The 22790-nt window shown below is 38.3% G+C and overlaps 1 protein-coding gene across 4 annotated transcripts in view; it reads right to left on the bottom strand.

Moving 5' to 3' along the window:
* nrxn3b (neurexin 3b) overlaps positions 1-22790 on the bottom strand; it is a 367630-nt gene that overhangs the window by 233748 nt on the left and 111092 nt on the right. For all 4 annotated transcript variants that reach the window (XM_059356778.1, XM_059356779.1, XM_059356776.1 and 1 more), the window contains exon 9: positions 15600-15983. In XM_059356778.1, the coding sequence (XP_059212761.1) occupies positions 15600-15983 (384 nt within the window). The remainder of the gene's footprint in view (positions 1-15599; positions 15984-22790) is intronic.

Here is a 22790-nt window from a genome sequence, read left to right as displayed (position 1 = left end):
TATAAATGATGGTTATTGTAAAGTGTTACCAACAAAAGTAATGACTTCTTACGTAACTTGTGTTTTTCACGTAACTTACATTTTTACACAACTTCCGTGGTTTGTGAATCATGTTTTTTATGTAACTTCAGTATTTACATACCTGTGTTTACTGTTTAAACTTGTATAACGCCTAACCAGGAAGTTTCTTGCGTTTTTTGTAGCCTAGATTCACAGAAACTGCAGCCCTTTTTACAACCGCAACCCAAACGTGTATGTACGATGACATGCGTGCTATTTTTAAAGCGCTCTGCGGTACAGTGAGCCACAAAACTCGCATATGTGTCGTTATGGGTGGTGTTGACAAACTATGTCTATTCTGTCATTTAGTCCATGTAACTACTCCTCCTGCATCTCTAATACACTGACTAAATATCTCCCAACTTCCAAAAATCCAAACTATTCCTTTCAGTTATTTCCAAATGTTGCATGAGTAAACATTATCACAAGGTGACTTGAGCTTAAGTGGCTAGTGTGCTAGCATTCACATTATCTTGACTTTATCAAGGACACAGAAAAGCAATAAAAATAGCAAAATTACAAAGCTATACCAAATTTTGAAAAAAGACCACCAACATACAAACTGGATTAGTGGCTCCACAGTCTGGATGAAAACCTCACAGTGCTCAGTTCAATGTTGGCCAAAGCCAGAATAATACCTTCTTCAAACAGACAGCCTGCACATACATTGGTACATAACATTTCATATTAGCAGAGCAGTTGGGCACACTGACTGATTTATATACACATAGTGTTTAAGAAGCATTCTCATGCCATCTCTATACCAAAAATCAAGCATGTTGCTCTTCTATAAACAACACCATAGGTGGGTGGTAAATGAAGCTTCCTCACAATGCCTGACCAACTTTATAACCTAAAGTTACTGTGGTAACATACATAACTGTGTTCTGCTAATAGCTGAGGAGGCGTTTCTATTTGAGAAACCCAGAGAGAACAAAGGTGAAGTCGACCTTTACTGCTAAAAAGCACTATACGTAATGTTATCAGTCTGGTGCGTTTAAGGCGTCATTTTGACACTTTGCTATTGTAGGAATCTTTTTGAAAGTGAGCGTTTTTTTTTTTTACAGATGTAACAGGAAGGATCAGATGTGTATGTTTTGACACACACCTATTGTTTTCAGAGGCTCAGCAAGCACTAAAACATTTCAAGCAGTGTGTCAGAGCACCTTGACACATCTATTCTAAAATTAGTCAAACTGTTTCGGGCGTCACAGAGACTGCCGACACCTTTCAAGACATAAGGACATAAAAATATATTGTCTTTTTCCCATGGGAAATATACTATATTCATCATTCAGCTTGATATATGGCAACACTTTCCTCTCTATATATTTTTGAATAGGACTGTCAATCATACTGTATGCTTGTTAGTTAAACCCCAAAACAGGAAGCTAGAATCTCCTGTGTTGAGAAAACAAGACAGGTGATTTATCTTGCAGTATACACGCACAGCAAATAGATAAGATGTGAGGTATCATTGTCTCACTGGTCACTAACAGTCCTAGACGTATTATCGTCACTCTAAAATGAGTATGATTTAGTAACTTTAGCTGTAATGGTGAGCTGCAGGTGCAGCTGCTGCTGATGCTTCAAATCTACCACCTGCAGGGTCCCACAGAGACATCACAGAGGCATCATGTGCTAAATTATGTGAATCCGTTACCACAGCCAGAGCCAGACAGCTTCACTGTCAAAACATCACACCATCATTTTAAAGAAAAATCAAGGAAAAAACTTGATCTATAACATGTATTTTAATGCAATCTACTAAACCGTGCAATATGCAACATTCTGCCCAGGTCACTAGGGATCCCTCAAACAAAAGACAGAGCAATTCCAACATTAAAATTCCTTCAGTGTTCATTTTCCAGGAGCCAAATTATCTGCAGAGGTCTCTAAAACACACAGGCTCAGTCATTTGAACTCATAAAAACGCTGAATAAAGCAGTTTCGGGTTAAAGTCTGTGTTTTTCTAATGCTATTTGGTACGCCGGCGGAGATGTTGCTGTTGCTGCTTAGCTCGTTTCTCTGATAACTTAAGATATAGATGATCACTAATTAAAGTCTTTCATCCTGTTAAAATCAACAAGATCTCAAACCTAAATTACATAAATTTTTGCCTTTTAATACTACCCAAGACGACCCATTTAAGTGTTTCACTGGTACAAAATGGGGCATTTCTTAAAACCAGTGCCTGCATTATAATACATAAACACAAATACATGCAAATGCTGGAAGTGAAGTAGTTATGAAGACGATGTGGCTACTGGAAGTGACATAGCTATGTAGAAAACAAGTCACAGAAGTTGAGTGATGTTTGAAATGTTTGAATCGTTTACTTTTGTTTTCACATGGGACCAAAATGCTGTTCTCCTCGGTGAAAGTCCAGAGTTTCTTTAACACATCCACCTCCCCTCCTGCCTGCTATGAGTGCAACTTTTGTGCTTTACACTCCGCCTAGACTAGAAGAAAAGATTGATGTATCATATGCACGCAAAATTGATTGATTTTTGGGGTATGCATTGCACGTAAAATTTGAAGATCTAAAGTCTTTTTATGTATACACAGATTGATGAGTTGGGCTGAAAATATAGTTAAAAATGACCCAGATCTAAAAGTGTATTGTAAAAATGTGGGTTGAAACTAGATCAAAAAAGTCACATGTTATGACAACTTCACGCATACAAAAAGGGGATATGACACCATTGACAGAAAACGGATATGGCACATGTCCCTAATTAAACCTATTAATTTCTCTTGGTTTGAGCATTGTTGGAAATATTTGGGAAAATATAAAAACTAAAAAATAGATCTTGTTGTTTTTTGACATTATAGAGTGGAAATGTTACATGCTCTACTTTTTTAATAGAACCAATTGTCTAGGTTGGCATAGTCAACAATAATTTAATCAATAAAGCCAAAAGTGAAGCAAAAGCGCTTTAAAACAGTGTACAGTACTGTAGTCATATATCTACAGTAAATATCACATGCTTTGATGTCAAAGCTTATTGCTCACCATTCTTCTCCAGCTAATTCTTCACCCTCATCTGCCTCCATTCTTAATTTGCTGTCCCCTTCTATAAACCAGTCTTTTGTATTTGCAACCTCATTCCCATTTCTCCATTTTCTTCATCTTTTCCATCCTCCATTTTACACTCCCCACCCCTTTGTCCTGTGTATGTATGTGAGCACTGGCCTGGTAGTGAGGGCAGACCTTGAAGTGTCATTTTCTCCGTCTGCGGAGATAAATGTCCCAGCAAAAGGTGCTTATCACCCGTAAACGGTGAGAAGTGGGGCTGGGAGAAGACAAGGGCGAGGGAAAGAGGAAGGTGAGAGGGAGTTACAGTGTAGTGGGCACGGAGAGGAAATGAAGGGTTATTTTAACTGATCCTAAACAAAGCAAATGGAATTAAGAGGCACAGACAGAGAACTTGGTTATTTTTTCTTCAAATTCAGCTGTCTGGCAGAAGATGAAACCATTTTCAATCTAAGTGACAGAGCTAAGGGCAGCGCCGAATGCTTAATCATGACTCCTCAGCTTCTAAAGACTTCCACACCCCCTCCTTCTCTGGGTGGATATCTACTTTATGATAACACAGGGAAAGTATCTGGAAGGCTCCAGTTGTACATCTTATTCTATCTCACTCAGCGACAATGGCTTTCTCCAAATGCCAACAGCTAAAAAAAAAAAAAGAGAGAGAAACTGCTGAAAGGTGAGTGGCTGTGCAGCGTGTACTCAGACAGCTGCATGGTTATCAACCTTGAAGTGATGTTCTTTTATTCAAACCAAATTGCCAGCTGTTAGACGGGAGCTCAATGCCGCATGCATCACCTCATCCTGCCAAACAGAAATATGACCTTGAAGTAGGAGCCACAAACATTCACTAATTGATAATAATTCTTCCTTTTTTATCGTCATAAAAGCATGACTTGCGCTTGAGCTCTATATCATAATGATTTATATGCTTTGTTGAGTCAAAACCCAATGGGTGATATCTGTTTAATGTCAGCCGTTTCGTTACAGGTTAATTAAAGCACATTCAAGAGCTGGAGAGAGAATAAAATACGAAGTAAAAACCTAAATATAAAACAGCTTTCAAGGACTGAGGTAAAGGTAAAAGCTTTGTGAGCTATGTTTTCGAATTGTCACTGAATAGCCCTATAGTTTAAATATATAATGTGCAGCTTTTAGTGGCATTTGGCAGTGAGTTTCTATCTGCCTTTCCAAGCATGCCGGACAACTACAGTGGCCTTAAGGAAATGTAAAAAAGCAAAGGGCCCTCTCTAGAACGAAGGCTACAGTAAAATCAGCATAGATTAAGATTTAAATTGGATGTTTTCATGTTAACACAGCATCAGATAAAGTATTTCTATATGTCTATATACGTTTCTGTTAAATAACTGTAGTCATGTTCCAATTCATTTTTCATCCAGGGATTGAGGCTGGATGTTTTTGTTCATTTAAGCTTGACAATTTAAAGTGCCACTTCAAACGGTTGCCATTATAAATTAATTAAAGAGAAAATATGATACCAATATGGGTTTACAACCTCAAGGTACTTAATAAGATCCATGTACAAAATACTGTACACTTAGACGGGTTTGGTTTGTCATGAGGAGTCAAAATCATATATGGCAGTAATTGGTACCTGACTATAAGAAATTATTCGCACAAAGGCAGCTTCACAGCTATGCAAGGGCCATTATAGGGCTCGAGGATTAAGGGAGACTTTCAGGGAGATCACATTTTTTTCCCCCACTCTCTGTAGGCAGAAAAGACATTTGCACAAGCATTCAAATTATGCCACTCCAACGCTATTGGAACTGGCTTTTTGCATATCTGAGGAACCGACCTCATCTGAATACAAATAGGTTTGAAAAATATTTTCTAAAATTATTAATAGCTCGTGAAAGTGGGTGCAGAGATGAAGCGGTGGAAGATCCTATATGTTTGAAATCAAATAATTCTCATATTTCTGCCCTTATTTCCATAATGCCTCTAAACTTTCTAACCATAACAATAGACGAATCCTTGTGCTTGACACAATGCACTATAAATGCAGCAGTTGAATGAAGAAACTGCAACATATGAGCTGTGGTGTTGTTATACTTCATGGAGTAGCAACAAGAAAGTATATACATCCATGTTATGATGTTTTAATTTTAATTTCTCTTGTCTTTTGCAGAAATTACATCTGCCATACCAGATAATTAGTTAATCATCTGCATAATAAAGCATTTTCTTGCAGTTTATTGCCTTTCAAACCAAAAGATGAAAGGAAATATTATGAAGGACCACAAGGTTCCATGTAGAAAAGAGGCGAGCATCAATGTCATACAATCTCTGTTCTGCCATTACTACCTATGATTAAACTTTAAAAGGCATATGGCAACCTATTATTTCACTGCCACCGTGAATGAACATGGAGCCAAATGAGCAGGTAATTGCACAGCGTGTGTGTTCTGGTGTTCCAACCTTTGTGAGAACCGAAATGATTGATGTGATTAAGATGTGAATGAGTTTAGCCAGAAATGTAACATGACGCCGAAAAAACTGTAACATTAGTGGCCTGACCCTTTTCAAAATGATCAATCAATACTTAAAATTAAGACTTAAAATTAAATTAATTTTAGTTCAAGCAGTGCATTGACTCGGGTAAAAATATGAAGAAACTGGAAGCCAGTCAGGCAGCAACCTCCGGGTCTGAGCAGTGAGGCAAACCAGGAAGTGCCTTAAGTTGCATTCTACCAAAAACTCCAACAGGGGGCGCTGATGGCAGCTGCAGAAGCATTTTGGTCCATTCATTTCAAAACAAAATGAGAAAACTTCTCACTTGATTTATTACCTCAGACATTTTTTTAGGACAACACTACAGTCTCAATTGCTAGTAAAAAAAATTTCTTCAAGACAATATGATGTAAATAGTTCAAATAATGGCCCCATTTAGAAGAAAATAGAAGAAAAAGAATTGTATGATTTGGGGCGTCAGGAGACAAGAAAAGCAATGCGTATCCATGGCAACGTGTCAATAAAATTATATATATATATATATATATATATATATATGTTATATAAGAAAAAAAGACAGTTTCACTGAATTTTCATTTAATGATTTGAACGTATTGTTAATTAAAAATGTCAGCTTTTGGTTGGACTAACAGACACTCAATGGAGTCGCTGTTCATTTTTCTTAAGTGAGTACATTTTGATTTAGTTTTTTGACAAAACTAACATCCCAGTTAATGCTAACATATATTAGAAGCGGCTTCTCTCAGTCAGGTTGAGGTGTAGAGAGGCTGTAGTGAGTGATCAGATCCCTCTCCTCCTCCACAGTCCAAATATGGTCTGCTCTAAGTTTCCAAAAACAAGATGGCAAAGAGTGTAACGATGAACTCGATGCCTCAAACGGACAGTCCACAAACTAATGGGTGACGTCACGGTCACTACGTCCATTATTTATACAGTCTATGAAGCCAGCACTATCATGAGTGATGTTACTGATCTGCGGTGGACACACTTCCAGTTGTCAACTCAGGCCCACAGCCATCACTACTCCTCCAGTGACAGTAGGGAAAACACAGGCACTTACTGTATTTGGGCGGTGGCATCTTGTCAGGGAAAATGCAATATGCATTAGACACAATCCAATCTGTCCCCAGTGGATTGGTGTGTGAGTGTGTGTGGCCCTGACTGAGTCTGATTGTGTATCTGTGTGTGTGTGAATGCAGCAGAAAGGCGGAAAGAGGAGAGTCTCAGTGGGATCGGCTGGCGCTCGGCTGGCACGGCGTCAGACAAACACACTTCATTACAGGCCTATTTACCTGATTAACTGGGCTACTTTATCAGCTGCACAGCACTCTGCAACGCACGACTGTCAGCAACACCCCGGCTCCCTAAAAGCTCCCACACCCACACAAATAGATCAACACGCGGTTTACAAACACAAAGCCTCACTTACTGACTGACTGTTTGAATGGATGACTGGCTCGCTCAATCGAGGCATGAATTTCGTCTCTTGGCAGAGTCAGCGGACGACATCAAATATACCTCCCTGTAGACTTGAATTAATGTCACTTCTTGCAAGTTAGACTCAAATGCGACCTGAATAATCTGTTGTACTTGAGGTTTCCTTATGGGGAATAACATTTGGGTAACCTTTTCGTGTAATGGAATGTAAAAATCAAAAAGGAATAAAGCCTCGAGCTGCCTCCCAAAGACGAAAGAGAGGACAAAGCATCTTGAAACATTATCATTACAGGAGGGTAATGATTTCCTTTCTCTTTGCTTTCTGTGGATCTGACTGCAGGCTATTTGAGAGGAAAATCATTTTCCAGCATCACTTTTTAAAGTAGTAGTACACCGAACCTGTACGCCTGATTCAACCCAATTAGACATATCCCACGCAGATGGAGTGCTAAGTTACAGAAATAACCTTTTCACACTATAGCAAATGATTAAAGCTGGCGCAGCAGGAGACAATAAAAACAGGTTAAAAAAAATAAAGGTATTAAATATCACTTCCACAAGCCTTATCATCTGAAGGGTGTGTAAGGGCATAAATGCCCCCTCAAACCATTTTATTACATGTGTACTGTGTTGTATTTTAAGCAAGCAGCTTCTTTTTCTCTTCGCCATGTGTGCCTGTTGGGGCCGCACCGAGCCAAGCTGCCCTATTTGAATTCAGATCACAGGCAGATGGGTATTTGGCAGGGCTATGCCCCCGGTCACAACCCAGGCGAGAGGGGGTCTATCAGGGCCAGGGCCTGGGCATCATACACCTGCATGGGGCATTGGCACTGCCTGGCTAGTACGGACACACACACACACACACACACACACACACACACACAGAAAGTCAAACGCTGGCGGTCGTCAAAGAAAAACCTCAATCTCTCAGTGGATGTAAACATACATAGGGTGCAGACACGGAAGCATATGATCGCACAGAAATAGCAAATGATGATATTCATTGCTTTTTTACATCATATTCTGTAACACACACACACACACAGGGTAGATGGCTCCCATGCTGACGCTACATCTGTTTGTGTGATACCGAGGCAGACCTCTGATCACAGGTGCTGTCGTGTCTCATGGGCTGGGTTAAAGAAGACATGCCAAACGGGGGTGTGTGTTTGTGTGTGTGTGTGTGTGTGTGTGTGTGTGTGTGTGTGTGAGAGAGAGAGAGAGAGTGGAGGATGACAGGGAGATGCAGATAGTCAAAGTAAGGTCTTGAAAATGAGACACAGAGTAAAATACAAAAAAAACGAGACGCGTAAGAGATAAGAGACAGAAATCATGTGGATACTAAACCTGGCACAGACACCAGGTAGAAAACAGAGCAGACAGGAGCACTGTTGTCTGTTAGTTGTCGCCTGGTACGATCTTTGATCTCCTCAAACAGTCTCAAATATCTGTCAGGTTGTATTTTCGTTCGGGTAAACAGAGCAAGAGAAATTGCTAGCTATTTTAGCTCCCAGTGGAACAGAAGAAATTACACAGCAATGTGCTCCTTTCAATACAAATATGATGAAATCATCTTGAGACTTTCGTTTCTGATGATTCCATTATTCGGGTTCCAAAAATATCATTAGAGTGAAATGTACTGAAAGTACTTCCGTGAGGACCCGGTTTTCTCAAGTTATGAAAATCAACAACAGTACATGAGGCACTTAGACTGTTGGTACAGAAAAATACACTTTAGTACACCGGTGATGGCAATGCCACAAAAAAACCTAACCTACAATAAAGAGGATGTGCCTGAAAAAAGGATATAATAACTAAAATCCTTATCAAGAAAACCATGGAAAATGGCTAGATATCAGCTCTTAAAGTAAACATGTATGAGTTATTTTTGTTGTTATCATTAGATTTGTCCAAACAAATGTACCTTTAGATGTACCAGGCATTACAATGAACAATTAAAACAAAAACAAGGATGGTCTAATAGTTTTTTCCATGACTGTACATACACAGTTGCTCATAATGTTGGAATAAAATATTTTTTACCTCTTTCCATGAAATGATTGTGACAATGTGATTTATTGTGTATATCTTCTCAAAACTTTAATTATCAATCACTTCCAAACAAAGTGACAAACAAATGAAACCACAATTAAACAAAGAATAGTGTCTGAAAACTAAATTATTCCAACTTTATGGGCAACAGTGTATTATAAATGCTCCTACATCAGGATTTTTGTGTGTTTAAGGCAATATCAGTCAACCATCTATTTGTCTTTTTTTTATTTTTCAGAAATCATCAAAGGAATTTCAATTACACTGGTGTTAATTCATTTCAAGTTTGGCTCTTGTCTGTTGTGCAAATGAACGTGTTACATAATTTACCTCCTCCAGAGATAACTTTGCTGATAAAAGAGGTCTGACTTCAGAGTTTGAAATGCTTACACAACGTGACAAATACTTTTAAAGTGTGCCAAGGAAATCCATTTGATTGAAATAATATCACCAAAAAAAAAAAAAAAGTACAGGCTGATCTTAACAGAGACAGACAAAAGAGCTTATTTACATTCTGGCATAAAGTCGCCAGCAAAGGCCAGCCATTGTGATGTAAATATCTAACCTTTGTTACGCTCCCAGGGAGAGCGTTGATCTCTATCATTTCACCCCGTGTCTCAATTCTCTGTTGTACCATATATCGTGCTTGAGATCAATAGCTAGCGCCATGTGTGAATACATCTCTGTGGCTGTTTGATATTGTCACTAGGGAGCTCCAGGGGCTGCTTAAAAGCATGGCGGAGAGGGAAAACAAACTATTCTACTAGCATGACTAATACAATTCCATTCGTTCCAAAAGTGTTGCACATTCGTTTTGGGGGGAAAAAAAGAAAAAGAAAAAATACCATGTCGTTTCAAGCACAACATTTCAAATCAAAGCGATTTCTTCATCTCAAGGGCAACCGTTTTCCAAGCAGACATAAATTAGCTTCAACAATATTCCACTCTGTGAACTGTAATATGAGTAATCATTAGAGAAATGTAGAAGCTAATGAAATCTGATTAATTTGTAAGTTTAGTTTGCCAACATCCAGACCTTGTGCTATTTGCAGATGATGTTGTCACCCAGGTTTAATCAGACTGTGACCTCCTGTGTGCAGATTACAACTGAGGGCCAAACATTCAGACTGAGGGCAGAAAGGGGGGCTGTGGGGCTCAGGTGAGCTCTTGAAAGCTGAAATAAAGCAGGATTTTTATGGTAGCAGGAGGGGAAGGGTATTGAGGGGCTGTGTTCACTGTGGTGGAGGAGAGGGCGCTCCAAATCAAAGCCCTCCATTTACTGCTCAGTCTTCCTTCCGACCCTTTTACCTGTGGTCGCACGCTTTGGCTGGTGACCGAGAAAAAAAAAGGCCGCTGACACAAGCAGGCCGAGATGAGATTCCTCCACAGGGTGGGCAGCGAGCCGGCTGAGAGGAAGAGAGCAGCACAGAGAACTGAGAGGGCTCTGGTATCGAGCTGCTGTGCCTCTGCACTGACAGGAGCTCTAGTTGAGGTGGTTCAGGATGTTCAGGCCCGACCACAGAGCAGAGCCAGAACACACAGGAGGGATTACTGATCCCCCAGGAAGAGCTGAGGGAGGGCGAAGGGGGAAAGAACATTCAGGCTGCTCTGTCCACACGACAAGAATAAACAGATAAGATACTCTGAAAAACTTTTAAAAAAAACACATTATGTATATATAAACTGTACTTGCATATAAAAGAAATGATAGCCTTTTGGCCTTACAGCTGTCATTTCTGAATAACCGATCAATGAACTTTTCTATCTATGTTTAACCCTCAAAATCTCAAGCACTTCTGTCACATGTTACTCACTGTGGCCTCTTTTTTCACTGCAGTATATAAGTTCTGCACCTCTATAAGTCCATTGTGCAGTGTTACAGTGCAGTGCCAACGAGTGTTGCCAGTATTGGAAAGAAACAACCCCTTTTTACAACCTATCTTGTCCTCTCCACTCTGCTCTGTGTAAACACCACGCAGTTCAGTCAACGTTTGTCTAAAGTTTTGTCAAATGACAACTGTGCATCTCAGTGGAGTCACTCATGGCCTCCCCAGTTATGCTGAATAGAGAAAAACAGGTTGATGCAGAGTGGGTCATGAATGGGTCATGTTTGGTAAAAGTGATTTTAATAAAATATCATAATTTTAAGCTTTGATCTGGTTATTTTTTTTACTAACAGAAGCCCTCGTCAGACATGATCTGTACATGGAGCATCTTAAAGTTGAAAATTTGACTATATTGCCTGTTTTGACCGTTTCTGTCTATGACAATAATGTCATTTTGGCATTAAAAAAAGAAAAGAAAACATAATTCTCAACCTGGCCAGCAGGCTTTGGGATTCAGAGGTAATCTGTAGAATGAAAGAAATTACCTGTATTACTTGTATGTTACTGTACTTATGACCCCCGGTTGAGAACCACAGGACTCACACTGACACTACAGTCCCAAATCGTGTATAAAGTAGCGAGAAGAGGCTCCATTATAATAGGTACAAAAAAATCCTCACTACAGGTTACATTATGAAAAATAAGATTTTTCTCTATTGAAATGAGAACTGGCTAGATGTGTATAAATTTAAGTGGATATGTGTGGCAGGAGTTTTGCAGAAAGCATTTTATTCATTTCTTTATTTCACTGAAGCAGAGAGCACATTTTGCTGGAGGGGATGTTAAATGTTTGAGACAGTGTGAGTTTTAGAAAGCCAATCACTGGCATATATTTTGTGAGTGCCCCACTGATAAAATACCTTTCCGTGCAGAGTTTTACAAAACACCAAAAAGCCTATGTAGCACTGATGTGCCCTTGCCATTTTACACATTAATTTGAGGAAATGTTGATTTTCAGCCAAGGCCCCATGATGAATATATGTTTGGCATTTTGATATCCGCTTGTTAAAAAGTACTCACAAGGTCCTGCTTTTCTCCTGAACCACCTACAACACAGGATTATATATATTAATGTTATGGAAAAGATTACTTGTTTTCTTCGTCTTCAGAATAATGTGTTTGAATTCTTGTGGGTTAAATACTTAAGGTGCTCACGGCCAGCGGAGGGATCGACTGTATGACCTTGTACTGTGGTGTTGTTTTATTCTAGCAAACCTTACTGATTTTTACTTGCCCCCTGGCGTTTCACACTTTACCTCTCCCAAAATGTACACAGTTCTTAAATTTGGATGAGCCTGCAGACGCCAGTGGTAATAAAACCACTCTTGTCCTGATGTATTTTGTAATATAAGTGCTGTTCAAAATAAAATAAATTAAAAAAGTTGCTCCACCCCAACCAACTTCAATGGTAATGCTATTTACATAGAGTAGCATCAGTAGTTGAAATCAATTTACTGGTAATACTTCCACACCCTAAGTAGGGTTTAAATGAAGGACTTTATTTGTTGGAGTATTTTAAAGTTGTTGTACTAAAACTTTTACTTAAGTATAAGAAGAAGTCTTTCCAGCACTGCTACATAGTACTCCCCATGACTAGTAAACTGACATTTATGTGTAAGTGGTAAAGTTAAAATGATTAATTATTAAAACGGTTGCAGATTTGTTTGTTAATTAAATCGACTATACCAGGGGTAGGAAACCTGTGGCGCCGGAGCCGCATGTGGCTCTTTTGAAAACATTTTAATTAACGTTTATTATCACTGTAGACCTAAAGTGATTTTTACAATTTCCAATTGAAGGAAAAAAAGTTTAACATTTACGTCAATAAAAATGCCTCCCTGAATCTAGCACTTTGCCTAATTCTCTTAATGTTGGAAAAAGATAAATTTACAGTGCATTGATGGATGTGTTTACTCTCACATCAGTATCATTGGTCAGCGATATCTGAGAAATTTCCAAATTACAGCTCCATATACAAATATTAGGAAAAATGGCTGTTTTTATGGTAAAGAATGCTGAACCCTGGGCTATACTGTGAGTTGAAGCAATTTCCAAAACTCCTTGAATTTGTAGCAACAGTAAAGTGAGTGGGAGAGATTCAGATACATAAACTGAGAAACTTTAATGCAGACACATGTATTCAGGCATGACAGCATCAGCAGCATCGGCACATTTCACCACACCTCAAGTCTCACTGTAAATCAACTGCTGAACAGACTGAAGCTTTGTTCTGCGGCTCCAGGACTGCAGGGCAGGCCTGCGGTCCTTTGGGTTATCCCCCAGCGGCAACAGCACTCACTGAATGCAGAGATAGGACCGCTCGGAGGCCGATGTGTGGGAGGCAGCCAAACAGGACAGGAGACGAAGAATGAGAGTGTTTGGAGCGTTAGGGACATATGACTTAATGTTCTCTTCTTGTTGGTAGAAGGTCAGCCAGGCACATTGGCTCAGCTTTAGTGTTTGTTAGGCAGTACTGCTGCCTTCTTTCCCTTTGTGGTGATACACCGTTGTGGGAGTGTTGCTACAATAGATAGCAAGAGCCCTGCTAAGACAAGGTTAACTCAATCAGACAGCCCCGGCTTCTTAACTGAGCTCCCACTGGAAGTTTAGCTCTTTCGCAGCAGGAAAAGACATGTACTCTACATTACATACATTCTACATGAGTTTAATTATTTACAAGCTACATTAACAACACAGGAGGGACATGTTTCAGTCTTTAATAGTCTATAGGACAGACCGTTCTCAATGTGAGGTACATGTTGATCCCTTTTTCTTCTTTAATCATTAACAACAGGTTATCATCCCACCGGCCTCCTGCAGACACACTTACTGCTGGTTGTAACAAGCGGCTCTCCAGATACTCATTATTCCTCCTACAAGTATGTTTCTTTCCACACCTCAAGTTCTTAGGAAAGTACTTAAAGCCCTCAACTGCACCCCAAAAATCTCTGTAAAATAGTGAAAAAGTGAAGGACGATGTGAACAATAGGCCGATAGCATACGCTCCCACAGCTCCGAGTGTCCCTATCTCCGCTGTCTCATAAAAGCTTAATGCGTCCAAGCTCTTAAAATCCAGACAAGGAGAGCCCAATGCACCAGCACAGAGAAGTTCAATTTCACCAGCAAAATAGAAAAAAAAGAAAAGAAAGAAAAAAAAAGTCTTCGCCTTTCCAAAAGCCACTTGGCAGAAAAGTGAAATCCTATTAAATCTTTCAGCAAAGCTTCCATAAATATTGTGAGGGAAGTGTCCCAAGTCACACTTCTGCCTGTCTGCTAAAACAGAGCACTGTCCACTTTGCTTGGAAAGCTATTGTTAGCACACAGTGACTACATCACTGCCACTTCACGACCATCTTTAGGAAACCAGAAAACATATTCCAGCTAGGCTTGGGCAGTATCACGCTAACACAGTACAGCAGGGTTTTAAAAAGTCCAGACAGCATGACTTTCAATAGCATGAAAAGCACAAACACTGCTCTTTCAATTAAACCGACAGAGATACTGTATTAAAGTGATGTATTGTAGTTCGCTGCTCGCTCCACCGAAGGTCAGTCTCTACTGGTGGAGCAGCAAGGAGGGTAAGAAGAGGTGCATTCACAGTGTTGAATGGCAACATATGATTGGAGTATAACACGTGTGCAGTAAGATCTGGTCTGTACTTACTCAAAGGTTTTGGTTTTAAAAACAAAATAGGCTCGGGCCGATGGACAATTTAAATGACGATGGTTTGAATCAATTGGTAACGCCTATCTAGCTGTTGTTGCTTTGGCTAATTTAAAAAGAGAAACACTGCCACTGTGAATTTCAAGGTGCCACTTTCTGACCAACAAACCGACTCAACCAAAACTGGTTCTGGAGTGACACCAACTCTTTGCTGGTCTTGAACCACAAAGCTCTTACATCAGGGGCTGAGAATTATCATGAACATTCAATAGCAACTAAAATGTGTTAATTAATCATTAACTTTATTTTATTTGTTTAACTGCAATGCGATCGATAACAGCTAGCTAGCTAATAAGCAGGCTAGCATTAGTTTACAACAAAGGCCAACATCAACATGTTACATTCAGTGTTAATAAGAATGTAATCGCCATCGTCCATACCAATCAAGACAAGCAGAACAAATATATAATAAAAACAGAATATTATATTCACAGATCTCTGTAGGCCTGAGTTGTATGGGTTGGAAGCGATTGCTCTAAGACAGAATTATAAAAAAAAGAGCTGTAATAGTAAATTCTGTGTAGAGCATGATCATTGTTATCAATATATATTGCGATACGTCCTCTGTATCATAATCCATATGGAAAATAAGGTTGTAGGCAGCACTCAGCTCCACCGTATGCTCCAGTGACACAACGACAGTATGAAAACATAAAGACTGCCCATTCCTAATTTCAACTTTGTAAACCTACCTCAGATCTGCTGTCACCACTATTCCAAAACAACACTATTTCATAAGCACACTGACTAAATGGCTTTCTCAGAAGGCAAAAGGAGCACAGCGTTTAAAGAACTCCTTTACTAAAAAAAAAATCAATAGCCTTCTGACAAACCAAATAAGATTTAAAAATGATCGCTATAGAGAAAACACATTCAGCATACAGAGAGGAGTGATAGTAAAAGAGTCTCACCTCTCTCACAGGTACTATCCCAGAAGCCAGTTCCAGTACAGTCGCAGACGAAGCGGTTCCATCCCTCCTTACATGCTCCATTGTTCTTACAGGGGTTGCTGTCGCACTGTTTGCCCGTCACCTTGCTGCATGAAGACTTGATGCCGGTAACATTCTGGGACTGAGCGATCTGCCGGATGTCCTTGCTGCGTCCGTCGATGAACAGATCCCGCACGCAGCCCACGTAGCCGTAGTTGAGCATAGCGGTCCAGAGCTCGGTGGGGAGCACCAGGCCCACCCTGGTCTCGGGCAGACCACCCAGGTAAAGGTCTCCCTCCAGGTCCAGGATCTCATTTTCCCCGCTGGCTGTGAAAGGGGTCCGGCGGCTGTTTACTGAGATGATGCCTGGAGGAAGAAAAATCCATTATTAAATACTTGACAACGCTGTAAATATGTCATGTAGTCTACTCCTATCACATGCTGAAAAAACAATCTGCCATGGGAGTGAGATAATATCACTTTGTTTCTTTTCTTGTTGAAGTCAAGTGTCATGTTGTACGAGTTAAGTTCTGCAATGTTTTTCTCGCTGCCAGAAAACTCTTTTGTTGCTTGAAATAACAGGAACTCTGGTGAAAACAAGTGCTTCTAGCTACAATACAAGGCATTCTTGTAAACATTATTTTAAAACTTGGTTTTCAAACTAAATGTGAGACGGACAGCTTTTTTTGTTGCAGTGAAAATGACACAGATTTAGGTAATTTTGCAACCACATGCTCTAACAAAATTCTAAGTTGTAGAAGAACTCGACAAAAATAGCACAGCATGTCTGCCTCTGGTCTGAGTAGGTGGAGGTGCAAACCTAGGTTTGGCAGCCAAAACTGCACTGATTACAGATTCTGGAACACCCTCTTCAGGGGGACTCTTTTTGAGTCAGAGAATAACAGAATAGGTGTACCAGTCAGAGAAAAACTAAGCTGCATGCAACAAAATAACCAGTCCACTGGCACCAGGTCCAAACACCAAACAGAAAATAATAAGTCTACATTTTGACAGGGTTTGTTCCACAAGGCAATTTTACATGTTTTTATACATTCATTCAACTTATTAATCTACATCTCTGCAGGGATCACATAGTGCAAATGCTTTAAGACAGATCTAATTTGATGAGGTTGAATATAAAAAAAACAAAGAGATGCAATTAGTTTCAGTGAGCACCTGCAATATTAACAGATTAGAATACAATAACAGCTCCTACTGTAGTTGTGAGGCAAAGGTGCTGTAAACAGATTCTCTGCTTTAGATTCCAAACATATTCTTATGAGACATTCTGTGTGAACTGAGGTAGACTCTATCAGTGCTGCTATGATATAGATACTTCACACATATCTATCACATATTATTAACATATGATTCAGTTTATCACTTTCTTTCTACAGCCAAAAGTAACAAAAGAAGATGCTTAAAGGTAAAAACCAGTTTTTCCCCTACCATTATATTAGGGGACGACACCCCTCGCGCCCCTTGAAGATCAAGTTAATTTTATTTTTTATTTAGAGCCAGACCACAACAGAAGTCATTTAAAGTTACTTTTCCTATTGAACAGGTCTATATCTTGACCTTTTATTTAACAAACTAAATAGCCTTAAATTATTTATCTTATTTACACGGCGGTATTTCATTTCTGTTTCTACATGGTTGCGCGCTAACAATTCTTGTCTGTCTGTATTGCGCGCAGCAGAGTTCCGCCCCGGTGTGTGCGCACTCACACACACCTGCGCCAGGGTTTCCTATTTATTATCAAGACTGTAGCGGCCTTTGGTCCACACACTGCTGCATACACTAAACTGTGACTAACAATCTGAATAACTTCCTGCCGCTAAACACATGCAGCTTTCAGAATGAGAGTGTGTTAACAGAATCCACCACAGAGTGTACAAGAGACTGTCAAAATAAGATGCCTTAAATAAAACATACAAGAAGCTTTATTCTCCTTTAAAATAATTTATTAAATATGCAATGATTAAGATCAGTGCATATGATGGAATAGTGGCATTAGAATCTGCGAAAGGCACCAAATTTTGTCTTTTTATAGAGAAAAAAAAAATCGCCAGCTATTTTTAAACACACTGGCTGGCTACTCCATGTCTGAGCGGAAAACCCTGTTAACAGCAACACAGTAAGACAGTATCTCTGACTGAAAAATGTTGTGTGAGGTGTTTGCTCACATTTAGCTCTCAAAGTGCACATAATTATGCATTTTACTTAAAAATGCAAAAAAATGATCTCGGGGAGCATGCACCTAAGGGAAACACTGAAAACCGTGATCCAAATTCAAACAAGAGACATGTTGCAACATAAAAACAACACAGTTGGGATTATGCGATGTCAAGATTCGGTCTTTTAGCACACTAGATGTTTAGATTTGCTGAAGCTGTGAGCGATTTGTTACCATAAGTGAAAATAGCAGGAAAGCAGGTCTTTCTTTTTAAATCAAGATTGGAGCTATACACTTAATCACACTCTAACGGATATTGTGATGTAACAGAAAGTAATTTTCATATCACAGCTGCAATTATGAAAAAAAGCAGTCCATGTGACATGCGGATGAGAGTAGATGTAGAAAACAACTTGTTAAACGTCAGGCCCAAGCTTTGCTGCTCACAGTACTGCTGTGTGAAAATGGCTGAGGCTGGAGTGCAATCTATTTGTTCCCATACTGTATTACACTGTTGTGAAAGCAGCGTAATGAGTGTGTGCCGATCGAAGCAGAGCGAAAATTCACAGTAAAGTTGTCATGTAGGTCGTAAATGTACAATGAAGATTTCTGCTTGTTTATGAATAAATGATTAGGCAGAAATGGTTCACAACATGTTAACAACAAGGCTTTGAGCTATCTAAATATTTTAGAGTTTTAGAGCCACAGTCATTGTGCACTTTGTGTGATTTGTGACTGGAGATCAGTAAGATTCCTTTCAGTTTTCATATATTAATGTTCACACCAGAGCGTTTTTTCTGCAGTGCTTTGTAAAACAGTATCATATTCAAATGCAGTTGAAGGTTTTTTACATTTAATTAGCTAAATAAAGATATGTTATTCACATCAATAAATGCATCAACTTATCTTATTCCATTATAACGAGTATGCGTGGCCTATGTGAAAGAACAGTTCACATGTTGGCTGTATCCAGTGTTTTTAATCACAATATAAAATGACTTATTGCTGATGTAAAGAGTTGTCACAATATTAAATTTTCACCAAAAGAATTCATGATGATGATATTGTTGTAATATGTATAGAAAGTTTATAAAAAAAGGAATAAATCTGCTATCTGTCAAATTCATCTTTCACTTTGTTTATCTGCATTTCTGCCTTTTTTGTAATTAATTACATTAAAAACACAAGAGAGAGTCTGTAACCATAACTACATAACAAAGTGAGGAACTGGAGTATTTACATGATAGCATGTGTATTATTAACATGAAATCTATATATTCCATTTTTTTAATATGATCACATTTAGACATATATCATTAATACAGCTATATCACAACACCCCTACCTGTGAATAATACAGGAAAACATTTTTTAAAAGCGCACAATTAATCGTAATATTGTTTTTTTATTTTTTCAAATTGCAATAAAACGATTAGTACTAGTATATGTATTATTATTATTATTATTATTATTATATAATTTTATTCAGCTTTTACAGATTAATTTAAACAAAGATGAGAACATGGGGTGCTTTGTTTTTCAAGAGGAACAAAATAATAGTCATAGCCATACATCTAAACTACTAAATTTGCATACATATGGAAAAAGATTTAAACAAAAGAATGGCGTTTGAGAGAAATACACACTTTCCATTCCTGCCATAATTCCTCAAATTTATTTACTTGAGGCTTCAGGAAGAAAGTGATTCTTTCCATTAGGAAAATGTCATATATGATGTTGTAGCATTCTCCTATAGCTGGAGTGTCCGGCTTCAGCCATTTCGTTATAAAATTGCCTTTCTGGCAGCAACACTGAGTATGCCAAATGGATATTTTGTTTTCAATTTTATAGATGTTAAATGGCAGTCCAAAAGATCAGGCCACTAAGACAAAACTATCGTGAAAAAATATTATTATCATTATCATTATTATTATTATTATTATTATTATTATTATTATTATTATTATTAATAATAATAATTATTAAATGATTTAAAAAATAAAATAATTCTAACCCAAAGCATTCCCATATGATTCAGACCTAAATCAAGATCACCTTAACATTAACAAAAAAGAAATGAAACTACATATGCATGTACACCTGTAATGACTGTGGCCTAAAATGTACAGATTGGACCTTCAAATATAAATTAGTCATGAAGGAAAAAAGATAAATAACATAACATATTTCTCTCCCTCCATCTGCACCTTTCAGTAAACGTAAAGTAAATGTCTCTGTTAGAAAAAGTAGCAAAGAGATAAAAAGATTTTTTTCTCAAAACCCAAATTTAGCCTGTCTGCAAGTGGCTCAGTATACGCTTTCACATTTTCCTTGTGTTACAATAACCTTGAAGCCAGACAGAGAGATTCTGGCTGTAGATCTTTGTGCCCAAGAAATTTAATTCACTTGCAGCTCCTATTAACATTTCACTCAAGCCACAAGTGTGATTATGCCTGTTCTTAACCATCCCTCAGTCTGGTATCCATATATCTGTCACATTCCTCTTTTTCCCTGTGAAAATCCTACTTTCTGCTCTGCTATCGCACTGGTGGCTGTGCTGGTGATTAATCAAAGCAGCGAGCTCTGACACACGGCTAAATTGGCTGCTCTAACCTGATATATAACACAGGCTGTAGCGCCGACTAACACACCCTGGTTCTCTGGAGGATCCCACCTAATGCAGAGATTGTGTTGGGTTTTGGAGCTCAAGGCAACAGAAGTTTCTAACCCTTTTCTCTAATATGATCTTCTTCTAATACTTTCTGTGTATTTGGCCGTGTTTTAAGGTCAGAGGACATACAGATGGAAGGAAGCGAGGGGAAACAGAGTCGGTAGCTATCTAGAGAGAAGTATGACTTTATCCCGGCAATAAATCATCGCTGAAATTAATATATCAAGGAAGTTTACATCAGCCTGTGGTTGTGAGGCAGGAAATAAGCAGTAACATGATTACAGCTTTGATTCTTACAGCTGCTGCAGTTTCATTGTGACAGTTACAGTGAGTCTGCGGTGTCATATATATATTATAAGGGCATTTCTTTATTCAAAGTTCCATTCATCAACAGTTTAAGAAGATCAAAACTAGTTGAACCATCATTGGTAATATTGTAGAATGGTAAAGTTACAAAGCAGTGCAATGGCATGATGGTGAGAAACATTTCTATATTTTCTATTTCTGTTTTGCAATTGGAGCAGGCAGCAACCTTCCCGTCTGAGCAGTGATGCAAACCCGCAAGTACCTGCTTTCAAAACTCCAACAGGGGTTGTTATTAGCTGCTGCAAAAGAACTCCGGTCCTATCTATCTCAATACAAAATAAGACGACTTCTCTTGATTTATTACCTCAGAAAATTTTGTGGCAACATTATGGTCATAATGGTTAGTTTCAAGTCTTCTTAAATACAATATGATGTCAACTGTGTAAATAATGGTCCCATTAAGAAGAAAATAGATTATAAAGAAACGTGTGATTTGGGGCGTGGCTACCTTTGATTGACAGGTTGCTAACATGGCAAGCTGTCATCATGATAGAAGCAAAGCAATGTGTATCCGAGGCCACAGCCATGAACTTTTTTGTCATGTTTTTGTCTCAGAACTTTGACCATGTGGTTTCAGTTCATGAAAGTTTATTTGAACATTTTGTTCATTTTAAAATGTCTTGTTATCGTTGGTTGTACTAAAAGACACTCCAAGGAGTCAGCTGTAAAAAAATGTTTAGCTACCAATTTAGTTTTGGATATACCCGTCTTTGCGCCTCCCAAATCCAAATAATATGGTCTCTCATAGTTTCAAAAAACAAAGATAGCGACAGCCCTAACGCTGAACTCAATGCTTTAAAGAGCGGCCCACAAACCAATGGGTGACGTCACTAATATTTATATACAGTGTATGATATAAAAAATCAGAAAAAAGTCAGGTTTGTTTTATCATTTGAAAAGTTATTTGAAAATTCAATTCAACAAATTTTCTTTTAAAGTCATCAAATGTAATTTCTGCCACTAGGGGTCTCTGAATAGAAAGCAATAATAAAAGGCAGAGTTTGATAGCATTGGATCATGGGAGTTTTTAAGAAAAATCTGTCTAACTTGATTCAGAAATATATAATGTTCACAAATAAAAGTTTTATTCACATTATGCTTAGTCTTGTTCAATCATGTTCTGCCATTTCACTCTAATAAAGTAACCAGAAGTAACATTAGCTAACTTAATGTGAACTTGCTAGCTGACCATTAGATTAGGTGACTACCTACTGTAGCTAACATTATAAGCTAAGTTCAATTGTAGCATAGGTCAACGATGTTATCCGTGTTCAGAACAATTATACTGAAAACAACCTAATGCTGCAGTTACATATTATACCTTTAAACCAGTTGTCAAGTCACAGGGTAAAGATGGAGGATGAGTGAGGTATTTGGCTAAATGCTAACATCAGATTGCTAGCATAATCACAGTGAAAATGTTAAGATTCAGCACTTGCAATGTTCCCAATGTTCAGTATTTTAGTTTAGCGTGTTAGCGTGCTATTGTTAAAGATAATAGAGGAAAGGTAGTGTCATGCTACATAGATCCAAATACAAAGTATTTATTGATTATTCAAATAATTTTTTTTTTATTTTAGAGAATGAAGGTGAGACACATAAAGAGATGCAGGCAATAACTTTTTGTCTGTTTCTTCATGCACTGGTGCATTTTGAAAAATTGGGCTATTTTGCTTCCATTACCTGTCTTCTTTAAGACCATTGAAAGGAAAGCATAAAAAATACACATTAATGTGTTTATTTTACCAGACTTTGTCTATCTGATTTCTCCTAAAGTCAAATTTTTGCATACTGAAAATTTTAGGGAGGGAAGTAGGGAAGTTTCATGGTGATATCTATTTGTTACTTCTTCTTTTTTTTTTTTTTTTACCCTATTCACCTGTAGTACTAGATTTTTTTATGGCTGTGAAGAAGGAAGTATTTTCTGATTCATATTCAAAAAAAAATATATATATAAAAC

This window comes from Centropristis striata, chromosome 18, assembly GCF_030273125.1.
Source record: "Centropristis striata isolate RG_2023a ecotype Rhode Island chromosome 18, C.striata_1.0, whole genome shotgun sequence".
In the NCBI taxonomy this organism is placed as follows: domain Eukaryota; kingdom Metazoa; phylum Chordata; class Actinopteri; order Perciformes; family Serranidae; genus Centropristis; species Centropristis striata.
Note: the sequence above shows the minus strand (reverse complement) of the source record. Positions and strands in the feature narration are given on the sequence as shown.